The sequence below is a fragment of the Triturus cristatus genome, chromosome 3_1, assembly GCF_964204655.1.
Source record: "Triturus cristatus chromosome 3_1, aTriCri1.1, whole genome shotgun sequence".
NCBI classification, from domain to species: Eukaryota; Metazoa; Chordata; class Amphibia; order Caudata; family Salamandridae; genus Triturus; species Triturus cristatus.
In genome coordinates this window covers 768260867-768273409 of record NC_140583.1, presented here as the reverse complement: position 1 = coordinate 768273409, position 12543 = coordinate 768260867, and the positions used below count along the sequence as shown (strand labels likewise).

Here is a 12543-nt window from a genome sequence, read left to right as displayed (position 1 = left end):
TTCCCTGAAGCACTTCTCAATGTCTGCATCCATATGTGGCCACCAGGACATACATTTTATCTTCTGCTTGATCTTGGCAATTTCGAAAAGACCTTCATGACATATCATTTTTACCTTCTCCCTCAACAACTCAGGAGGTACCAGTCTACCATTTCTCATCATCTTTCCCACCAGTTTTCTTTTCTCAGGACACCCTGCACTTGACAATGTCAACACATCTTGAAGGAGGGTGTCCTTACTATACGCTTCCTTTCAATCATCCTTCGTGCTGGGACCCTCCATGTAGTAGCCACGCGCTTTAGAAATCTTTCATTCATCCCTTCATTCATCATTACAAATTGCTTCCACGTCCAATAAGTCAATAAACATGTAGAAAACATTTCAACACTCTCTATTTAAGAAATGAGACTTCCCAGTTTAAAACAACAGCTGTATTTTAGCCTTCTACTGCTTGAAACTACCTACACTCAGGGGCTCATTACGATGTCGGGCAGAAAGCCTCCTTCCAACAGTCGGAATCTTCGCAACTGTGTCGGATCCCTTCCGACCGGCTCGGTCGGTTTACATTCTGACCGCCCGATTACGATGTTCGCGGTCAGAATATAAGCTGTGCAGTCCTTCCGAATCGGTTCTGACCAACTGGCGAAGAATTCGTGTAGGTCAGGACCGCATCATACACCCCTATAGACAGCATTTCTGCCGTTGTGATTACGAGGCCAATTTCCAACAGCCTTTCCACATTGGCCTGTGCGACATGGAAAGGCTGTCAGAAAGCGACTTTGGGGTGCCCCTGACAGGGCCTCCTAACCCTCGCGGCCTAAGGTTGGTGCCCTAGGGTGTACCTAAGGGACCCCCCTGTAAAATCCTGCACTGTGTGGTGCAGGGTTTTCCGCACACACCCCATTTCCCCATAGGAGCTGTGTTACAGCCAGTTGTCAGGTGTAACACGAGCTCCCATAGGAAACAATGGGAATCCGACAGCACAGTGTTCGGTCGCATCGCAATCCGGTGGTCGGAACCACCGAGCGCAAGTTGGTCGGTCCCGAATCTGAGTCAGTGTCAGGCAGAGACTTTCCACCCGACATCGTAATGAGCCCCTCAATGTAGGTTAATCAGGGAAATGCATTTCCCCTAATTTGATTTTCAAATTCTCCCTCTTATCATTTCCCAAATGTTGGCATGTGTTCAGATGATGAAAAATGACACTAAACTTATTTGTGTGTATGTGAGGTGGGAGAAAAGTGCTTACTGCAGAAGCAGACTCTCTGTGCCTACTGATTCATTCTGCTCTCTTGCCAGGATATCGGACTTGCTTCTTTGGGAGTATCTGAAGAGGAGATCGAAAAGCTCTCAACAGTAAGTAGAGTTCACTGATGCCTAATGGACGATGACGTGAAAGATGTCAGATTGAGGTACAATATCAATTAGAACACAGCAAGATGTCATGTCCATCGATACGTGCACCTCTCTATGGCAATGGCATTGTTGTCAAATTTACACTAGCTGATTAAAACTCTAGTCGTTTATAGTTGTGAGCAATGCCTTCGCCTAGAGTTGATCTGGCCATTCATTGTTTAGCCAGGAGCAATGCAAGTCATTTCATCTATTTTCTCTTTAAATATTATAAGCTTCATGTCAGTGACAGCCACTGGAAATCTTTAAAAGTTAAAAGTTATCTAGAATATATCTATATATATAATGCATAGAGTATTTGTAGGGGGCATGGCTACCATGGGACAGGGTGTCCTGCTCTGATAAGCAGGGTGCCATGAAAGAAAGGAGTTATGGAAGTAGAAAAGAGATGAGTTTTCAGGAGAATTAATGGTTTTCTCTAGAGGCTGACAGCCATTTTGTTCAGTCACCTCGTGTAGGTGGGTAACTGACATGATATCTCCCCTTCAGATAAATGATAGAGTTACCCATTCTCCTGTTATGAGGAACATATTAATGTCTGATAAGTAACATGCTATTTACACTTAAGGTTTGATTGCAATTTTGCTATGACGCCATCAGAGACATGATATGGATCTGGCTTACAGAGCAGTGCAGGGAAGGAAAACTTGAACTAACCAGCATCTCATTTCTCTCCAGCTTTACTGGTTCACCGTCGAGTTTGGACTCTGCAAGCAGGATGGCGCGCTCAAGGCCTATGGAGCCGGGCTCCTCTCCTCTTATGGGGAGTTAATAGTGAGTAGCCAGACTGTCCTTTTGGTATAATACAGGTTCGGTTTACAGCCTCACTCTGTGCGAAGAGAAAGCGAGAGAGACACACCCAACAGAAAGCATGTCTCCAGATGTCAACCTAGGGCTTTCTAAATGTCATGGATGTACTTTACGCAGGTGTATGTGGGTGAAGTTCAACAAATCCCAGAGTTGCCTCAAGGCTCAGCCTCAACTATGCCCCCATGCTCCTGTTTCTGTCCCTTTACCTTCAACATCTTGCATATCTTCCTAATACTGGAAGGGAGCAACAGAGGTTCTAGATGGAAACAAAAATCAACTTTGACAAGGACATTAGTTTTGGCTTCAGTATAGTAAAGAGGAGTTCTAAAGCATGACTGACAAGCACACTACAAGTACACCATGGCCGTAGCGTAGCAAGTCTGCCATGAATGCACAAAAGGTACTCTGCAAAATCTCACCCACATACACACATAGATAAGTTGAGAGACTCGCTCACACACACAACAGGCATATGACAGGAAGTAAGGATGCATCATTACTGTAGGGTCTTGGGCACTAGGCCCACATGCTAAAGAATGAGGGACTCAGACACAGAGTATATGGCACTAAAACTGGCCACGAGCATGTACACTCGGGTCCTTTTATTGGCAGAGTCACCTGACCGGTGCTGCCTGTGATGGATGGTATGGGGTGGGTGTCAAGGCCAGCCTTCAATGAATGGCTGACAAACTAGTCCATGCCGGAACACTAGAACGTGTCCAGCAAGACACTACAGTCACCTCAAACAAAAGATATATAGCTAATGACGGTTACGACAGAAGCAGCAGCAGGGCAAGCTTGCTTCACACGCAGAACAGGTACAGCATGGGAAGCAGCACTGATAACCTTCCTCAGACATGCACACCAACTACAGTCGAACATACGTCTCACATACGCACCTGTTTTCAGGTAGTGCATCAGGTTTAGCCATCATATGTCAGGCTGGCATGGTAAAGCCATTCTGTACATTTACAATATGGCTTTGCATGAGTGTTGGGTGGGAGTGATTTCTTTACCACAGTGCTTAGCGGTTGCGGGAACCTACACTTATTTACGGGGGTAGGGGCATGTCTTTCATCATCGGATTTTGACCCAGAGCAAGAAAGAGAAATGCAGAAAAGAGAGAAAGAAGAAGGTAGGAAAGGGGACAAAAGGAACTTGCAAAAGTGGTATAAAGTGACAGAAGTGTAGGGGGTGGGAGAACGAGGCGTTAGATGGGGTTAAGACTAAACAACCTTGGTTTTCGAAATTAGATAGCCACAATGAAATGTTTTTAGGCCACTGCCTTTTTTTTTAACACATTAGGCACTGCTTCACTTGCGCTGGAAAGAGTGGTGCAGGGGGGGGCGGGTTCTGAAGCAACCCCGTAAATAACCATGCTGAGTTCAGAATGTAAATGAGTAATAAAGACGTCCAGCAGCGGGCAGTGCAGGTAAGCGTGGCGGGGTGGGGGGGGATGTAGACAGACGACAGAATATTGCAAATTAAATAAACAACTAAATCCTATTCCGTCGTCTGTCGATATCCCAGCCACTCCCCGCCCACCCTCCCCCCACTGCTCCACCGCACTTACCTGCACGGCCGCTGCTGAAGACGCCTTGAAATTTTGCCTTTATCTTTCCTGAGCATTCAAAGAAAGATGTCAGCTGTCAGGCTCTGTATTCTGAGAAATTGCTGCTAATTTGTTCAACATTGAGATTAGTGATTACTTTTCATTTTCTGACTGCAAAGTGAGATGATTTTTCAAAGTGAAGTGTGTGGCAATCTTGATGGAGTATAAGGAGTGTGAAAGGAAAGGCTGGGTGATGTCTCAATTACTTACCGGTAATTGCATTACTCTGAGTCCCACTCCCTCGCTTCCATTACTTACGCATTGAGGCATCCTTGCCTCACCAGACACCCATACCACGTGATTTATCATGCTGGGACTATAAGTAGCGCCCACCCCCCTCAAACCTCCTGTAATACCACACAGACCGAAACTGTACCAAAAGGTTGGCCTGGACTACCAGGGAGGGAGGGAGGGAGGGATGTAAGTAATGAAAGCGAGGGAGTAGGACTTAGAGTAATGCAATTACCGGTAAGTAATTGAGACATTACCTCCTCGCCCCTCCCTCGCTTCCATTCCATATGCATTGTACAAAGCCAAACAGGACAACCAAAGAAGGTATGCAAAAACAGGCACATCAAAAAACACAGACAACAAGGAAAACCACTAAACAGGAACCATAGCGGAAAGAACCTTGTACCCAAAATCATCAGCACGGTCAAGCTCCCGGCCAAACCAGCAACGAGAGTCAAGGGATAAAGGAGAAGCCCAGGCGGCAGCCCAGCAAAACACAGAAACGGAAGCCCCTTGGACCTCCGCACATGACGCCGCCATGGACCGAGTGGAACAACCCCAAACCCCCAAAGGAGAAAGGTGCCTGCCACCTTGCACGCCAAAGAAATCAGAGACCGAATCCAACGACTCAAGTAGAAGGACGCAAACCCCGACACACAGGCCCTAAACCAACAAAAAGCGAATCAGAGAAACGGAAAGGAGCGACCCGCTTCAGATAGACCAGGAGAGCAATCCGAACACCCAAAGAGTGCAGCCGCACCCCAGACTCCAATGACGGGGAACCAAAACAAAAAGGGAGGAAGGACCAACTCCCGACTCATGCGGAACCGAGAAACCACCGTAGGACGAAACTAAAGCGCCTGACTCAAAACGATCCAGTCCTCAAAAACCCAACAAAAAGGGGGTTAGGAAGAGAGAGCACCCCGCCCACCCAAGCGGCTAGCAGAGGAAATGGCCACGAAAAAGAAGGTCAAGAAGGACAAAAGGCGCAGGGCCACAGAAAGCAAGAGCTCAAAGGGAGGGGACACCAAAAGCATCCGAGACCAGAGACAGATCCCTGGAGGGAAAAAGCCGCCAAGGGGTAGGGAGAACACAACCCAAACCCTCAAAAAGGTGACCAGCCAACCCATCAGGATCCGAGAGAGTGCCCTAAGAGCTCCGAAACGCCAGAATCGTAGCTCACTGCAAACGAAGGGAAGAAACCAGCAAGCCCAAGGCAGCACCCCCCTGGAAAAACAGCATCACCTCAAACAAAGAAGAGGAAGCAGGGACCAAACCCATGTCACGACACCACCGACTGAAAGAATGCCAGAGCCTCGGACGTGTCAGGCGATGGGCGCCCAGCCGCCAGCAGAGTAGAGGACAAGCCAGCCGGAACCCCATTACGTAGCAGACCCAAGCATCCAACCACCAGGCCGCCAAGGGCATCCTGGCCAGAACATCCCACAGCGGGCATACCAAAGTGGACGGAGACAGAGGCATCAACCACTGCACCCCCGACCCCATCTCCACCAGGAGAGTAAACCAGGGGGCACGAGGCCAAGCCAGAGCCACCAGAACCACCGGAGCCCCCAAGGATCGGACCCTCAGAAGGAAGCGGAGAATAAGGGGGAAGGGAGGAAAGGCATACAGAAGCCCGCGAGGCCAAGGGCTGGCGAAAGCATCCACCGCCCAGGCCGAACCCTCCTGACTGCGGGACAAACCGGGCCACCTCGGCATCGCTCACACATGCAAAGAGATCCACCACCGGAACACCCCATCGCACTGTCAGTTCCACAAACAACTCCTGACGAAGGCAGAAATCCACAGAGGATGGGAAGGCCCTGCCGAGAGCATCCGCCAGGGAATAGGACACCCCCCAAAAAATAACAGCAGAGAGTGCCACCAGATGAGACTCTGCCCAACTGAACAACAGCAACGCCGCCAGAGACGAGGACCTGGTCCCTCCCTGCTAGTGTACGTAAGCCATGGCAGCGACGGTGTCCATCCCGAATAGAACAACGGAGCCCAGAAGAAACCGAGAGACGGTCAACAGAGCCAACGGACCACCTCCAACTCCCTCCAAATCGAAAACTTCCTGCCCAGTGAGGGGGACCAGAAGGCCCTGGTCCGAAGGACCCCTAGCCAGACCCCCCACCCAGAGAGGCCGGCAACCGCGGCGACCACCACAGGACCTGGAGGAGAGAGAGAGACCCCCACAGCAGATGATCCCGAACCATCCACCAACACAGAACCGTCCTGACCTGAGGGGACACCGGAATCAGAAAAGAGTGGGGGAGGCAACGGGGAGACCAATGTACCAGAACATGAGCCATCAGTGTGCGCTAATGAAACCGGGTCCATGGAACCAGAAAGACCGTGGCCGCCATGCCCCCCCTTCACCCGGAGCCAACGAGCCGCCACCTGAACCAGACCGGACAGAAGAGACAGGATGCGAGAAAGAAACTTGTCCACCTGGGCCCCTGGCCAAGTGACCACCCCCAAACTGTCCGAAACCGAGCCCCAACGAAGAGACAATCTTGGGACGGAACAAGGAACGACTTCCCCACATAGATAAGAAAGCCGTGCCCCCCAAAACAGCCAGAACCACCCCGTGCGACTGAGAGCCAATTGGAATGAGGGAGCATGAACCAACCAACCGTCCAGGCAAGGATGGAGAAATAACCCTCGGGCGTGGACCAAGGCCACCGACAGAGCCAGCAGCAAGGTGAAGACCTGCCGAGCGGACTTCAGCCCGAATGGCAAAACCGCAAACCGGAAGAGGGAGTCACCAATCGCAAAAACTCCTGATGCACCAGAGTCACTGGAACAGGAGGATAGGCACCCTGCAGATCGACACGAAGTCCAGGACCCCCACCAATGTAAGGATGGACCGCAAAGTCACAATCTTGAAGTGAATGGTCCGAAACCAACCATTCACCCTCTTGAGGACCAGAACCGGCCAGAACCCCTGACAACTTCTAGACCAGAAACAAAATGTCGCCAGGGACCTAGGGACAGGCGCACGGATGGAGCCCCAACCGGGTGGAACAGCAACAAAGTCGATAGGACAACCTCTCACAACAATATCCAACGCCCAGTGACCCCACACAACCAGCCACCAAGCATCTAGGAAAAACAACAGCCACACGCCCACAGGCCAAGAGGCCGCCTCGCCGCCATTGTCAGAACGTCCGCGTGAAGGCATCCGACAGACCCTTGGGACCTGCCACTGCAGACGCCTTTTTGGGCAGGAATGTACGCTAACGGCCTGAAAAGGATTGGAGGACCACTGGGAAGACCAGAAGAAGCCGAGAAAAGAGTCCGAATCCAGAAGCAGCGAGAGAGAGAAGCCGACGACTTGCCCCTGCAAGGCAGAGCAAGATCACGGTCCTCAAAGGCATCCGTGATCCAACAGTCCAACTGCACACTAAAAAGCATCAAGCCAACAAAGGGGATCTCAAGGAGAGAGGAAACCTCCGGAGAATCCGCCTTCTAGTCACGCATCCATAGGGAGCCAGGACTAAGGAACCAGAAGCCAGGGCAGAAGAACGAAGAACATCCGAAGAAACGACAGCCAGGAGCATGGCCCTCTGTACCATGTGGACAAGCAAGCCGGAGCAGTCCGTCACCCCTTGAATAGCCGTGACCAGCCACCCAAAGACAGACACCAACGACTGCGCCACAGAAGACGAACAAATACCAGCCAAGACAGAGTGCGGAAGAGAGACCTCCCCCTCCACTAGGGAGCACAGTCACTGCCGGAACCCCCCTGACCACGCATCCATGAAAGGGCATAGCGAGCACAGGGGGCCTAACACACAGCAGAAATACGACTTCGACCCCTCAGGAGCAGAAAAGGCGAAAACCCCAAGCATTCCCTAAAGAGCCGTAGAATCGCAGGAACCTCCACCCGACGATCAAACTGCCCGGAAGAGGTAGAAGGCCCGGCAGCACCCGAAGAAGAAGAGGGTGAGTCCACCGGACCCACCGCAGAATGAGAAGACTAGCACTTAGCAGGGACCCAGGCTCTCAGAGCGCGAGCCACAGCAGCCTCAAACATGTCCAGTACCTCAGTAGACTTTGCGCCAGAGTGAAACTACCACCAGAAGCACAGCAGATAGAGGATTAAAACTTTGTAAAGCATGCAGGCATAATTACGACATTGACACGGGCGTCCCAAAGTCAGGGATGGACGTCAGCCTGGCCCTCCGAAGCCATCAATGCCTCCTAGACGCTGGTTCTGTGGCACAGACGTCCCGCCACAGGGCTCGTTAGGGAGTTGAAGAACCGGGAGGTATAGAAAGGAGGCAAAGCGGAATAAAAAACATAAACCAAGCAGCAAACCCACACCAAAGGATAAAAAACGGCCTCACATTAGATAAGAAAGCACAAATGAAACGCTGTTTTTGTAATTCTGAAGTGTAATGGAAGCATGGATTTCTAATAGGACGAAAACACATCAAGATAATTAATGATGTGCAAATGATAATTGGTCGCAGAAACCCGATTTCCAGACACTGGGGCATATTTATAATAACTGACGCATCCCTGCATATCAGCAGGGATGCGCCAGTTATTTTGCGTCCCAGCTCTGCCACCATGGATGCGCCGCATTTATAATGCGGCGCACAAGGGCAAAAACGGCACAGATGCGTCACGCATCTGTGCCGTAAAAGTGGCGCATTGCTGGAGTTGCGTCGCAAGCGCGACGCAGCTCCAGCAATGCTCTGGGGGGCCCTATCTGCACAATGCTGCGTCAATCCTTACGCCTGCTTCAAGCAGGCACAGGGTTTTGACGCAGCATGGGCTCAAAAGTGACTGAGTGAAATCTTGTATATTTCACTCAGCCACTTTTAGGAGGCGTTCCTGCGCCGGAACGCCCCCACCTGCCCTGGAACGCCTACATGTGGCGCAGGGCTTTACAACGTGACACATCTCGCAGATGCGTCACGTTGTATATACCCCGCACCATGGCGCAGGATTTGCGCCGCTGCTGCGTCACAAAAGTGACGCAACGGCGGCGTAAATGAGGCGCAAGTCAAACATAAATCTGCCCCACTGTCCTTTGTGCGCTATACAGTTTTGATTTTTTTAAAACTGTGGGGCTTATTTACAAGCCCCTTGCGCCACTTTTGCGTCACTTTTCCAATGTTAAAAGTGACGCAAAAGTGGCGCAAGGGGCTTGTAAATCTGCCCCTGTGTGTTTGAGCAAATGTAATGTCAGTGCACTTCCACGCCGGTTTATATTTGCGACATTGTGCTCCAAAATGCACCACCAGCTCTTTCCATTCCTGCTGAATGGACGGGCTCATTTGCTACGTGTGTTCTTTGAGTGGCGCTTGGGTTTTTCACAACTCTGAAGACTTCAGTGATGTAACACTGATAGCAGCACCCCACTCTGACCAGCACCACTGTCTGGTTTCAGCAAACCTGCACTTGGAAGAGGAGGAGTCATGTTTGGAGACGTAATAAAGGCCAGTTAGGATCGCTATAATTAACATAGAGGTTTATTGAGGGCCTAAAGACTTTTATTGAGTCCATACTAGGGTTTTCCTAAAACCCTGCTTGTGGGCAGTCCTGCCAGCATCTGCAGAATGGCCAGCAAACATTGCAAGGCTGAGTAATTACTCGTTCAATGTATTGCATTGTATAGGATGCTGCTGCCGCAGATGTGGATCAGAGTGCTGTGCAATCTTTTTGGAGTCAAACACAAGCCAGGCTTATCTGCCTGGACGGGAGAGTGTGTCTTTATAATTTGACCTATGTGAGAAGAATTGGGTAGTGTGTGTGAAGCACAGAGGAGTAGTCCAACCTTTTTGCTAGGGACTTCGTACTGCAAGTAGGCATGTTTGTGAAGTAGAAGAGTTTTGATTGCTGGGATAGTGCCTTATTAAAAGAGAACACATTAAATGGTCCTTTGGGTTATAGTTTTCTGATACTTAACGATACTCTGCTTAAGGTAGGAGATTTATGAAGTATTCCTATTCTCTGGGAGCCTTCTCTTACACCCTCATTACGAGTCACCTGGCCCCAAATGCGCAAATTATTGCATTTGCTAAAATCCAATATCCCGGGGATCAAAATGTAACAGTTGCGATAATTAACCCTATTCTGAATTTACCCTTGCAAACAGGGGCATAACATACAGATTTTAGGGTTTACTGAGCCAACATTTTCATGTCCCAGTATTTTTGGGCCTTTTTTCCCTTGGTGAATGTCAGTAGGTTTGGGGAAAATATAGTTAGGGAAAAGTGTGAGGGTGTGGTGCTAGCTGCAAAACCTTGAATTCCAGAAGGGGCAGTAACATATGATATGACACACACCAGAACATAATGGGCCACTCATAATGAGGGCCTTATAAGCAAACTGCTGGTTCGCCGCTGATGTTTTGGTTAGATCCATCCAAAATCAACATTCTGGCTGATTTGTGAGCTTTCCTACAAGGGTTGCAAGGGAGTTTCAGAGTTTGGTGGCCTTTACTGCAACAGACAGGGATATTTAAGTAAAGGTCCTGATCTTAATCTGGAGTTCCTTTTAGGATGATCTGTTCAAAGATTGCCTTGCCAAAAATCTGGGCCTGTGCCATTAATTGCTTTGTGCGCAAGGCAGAGGGCCTTGAAGGAGATACATGTGGCAATGGGTAGTGAGTGAAGAGTCAGTGTTATGCAATCTCTAGCATAGAGATATAGTAAAAGTCTGGCGGTGGCAAACTGGATGTGCTGTAGGCTGTGTAGGAGGAAAGCCAAAGGAAAGCAGGAGCTCCAACGCAAAGTCCAACTGGGAGTTTACAAGCAAGTGATAGCTTGGAATCATTGAGGGCTCATCAGAAAAGGGCATACATGTCACATGATCCTTATTGTTTAGAACATTGATATGGTTGCCTGAGCTATTAAATAGAGTTCAGGTCCAATGATAAATCCAAGATTCCATACATTACTGGCAGTGATGGAGGCTCCAAGTTCCAGGAGCCATATTCTGCAAGGAGGGAAGGTGAACTGTTTCCACAGGTGAGGATTCCTGTTTCGTTGTGTTGACTTTTAAATTGGTATAGTATATAATTTTGTCTTCTCAAGCAGTCATGGCCCCAGGATGCATTCATTTAGGTGTGTTGTGATTCAGTTTCAGAATGATCTGGGTGTCATTAGCATAGTTGTAGCAGGTTGAAAGTCTTAATGATGTCTGGGAAAGATCTCATATAGGCATTGAGAAGTAGCGGTGCAAAACTAGAGGCCTGAGAGATACCTGCATCAGTGATGAAATATGATGATTGGGAAGATGATTACTTGGTGCCTTTCTGCAAGGTATGAAGAGATCCAGCCCTGAAAACACACTCTTGTATTCTCCTTTATTCAGTCTGTGTAATAAGGTTTTATGGTGGTCTGTGTCAAAGACCTCAGAGAGGTCAAGTACGAATGCTAAATAGTTTAATGTCAACCCAGATAGTGATAAGAGATGGTTAGTTAAAAAACACAGGTTGTCGTTCACCTGTGCTCATAGCTGACATTACTGCAATGAGAAAAATGGAGTGTCATATCACTGGTTTAATAGTTCTGTATGTCATTGGATCAAAAGGCACATGCTCTAAAACTTACACTTGAACAAAGGGGTTGGCTGTTCCTATATAGAAGACGTCTGGTTGGAGGTTGTATTTAAGTTGGGGGATCTTCCTTATTGGAAGGTATTGCCCTCACACACCCATGTCAGTGTCATGCTTCATCATTGAGATTAGCTCCTCGTGGGGCTGGTGCTGCAATGCCCCATGGACCCCACAAGAAGGCTCTTTAGCAAAGATCTTTTATTTAAGCCTTGATGATGCATGCGGGTGGGTGGGGTCTCAGTAGTGAGTATAGTGAAAACATGGTTTAAAACTACCTACGAGGTACCAGGAGGTATATTTAATCAGGAGTCCCCTCGGCAGGGTTAAAAACAGATAGGTGTAGATTGTCAAGACAAAGTTACTTGTACAAAAACATCTCTGAACAAAAACAGTCCTTAGAGGCTTTTTCCTCTTTCTACGTGTGCTGCAGAATGCAGCACACATTGAAAGAGAACAAAAATGAGGAGAAATAAAGTTATTCCTCCTCGCTCCACCTCCCCTGGGATGTGTAACTTTTTGAAGCATTACCATGTTTACTACTGGTAGCAAATCTGGAAATGCGCCAAGATCCATGGGTGGAATGATTGAGAATACCCACACTCCACTTATGGAATGCCTTCCCAGGACAGAGTAAAGAAAGGCAGCGACTTGCCCTTCCTTGAGTTACTCCAGGTTTACTATGCCACACAGAGCCACACAAGGTGGCTCCGCGGTGCATAGTAAATCTCACTGAAGGCTTACGCTGCCCTTGTGTCACCTTGCTTGACGCAAGGGCAATGCAATCCATAAATCTGGCCCTTAGTGTCAGTGGGGCTCATACATATACTTTTTGTCCGTTAAGTAAGTGAGACATATTTGTCCAGAAAGTGGCATGTGTCCAAAGAAATAGAGATTCTGA

At 48.8% G+C, this 12543-nt stretch overlaps 1 protein-coding gene across 1 annotated transcript in view; it reads left to right on the top strand.

Annotated features, from left to right (window-relative positions):
- Nucleotides 1-12543, top strand: part of TH (tyrosine hydroxylase) — a 389931-nt gene that overhangs the window by 332320 nt on the left and 45068 nt on the right. The window contains exons 10-11 of the mRNA XM_085646393.1: nt 1300-1356; nt 2092-2187. Of these exons, the coding sequence (XP_085502519.1) occupies nt 1300-1356; nt 2092-2187 (153 nt within the window). The remainder of the gene's footprint in view (nt 1-1299; nt 1357-2091; nt 2188-12543) is intronic.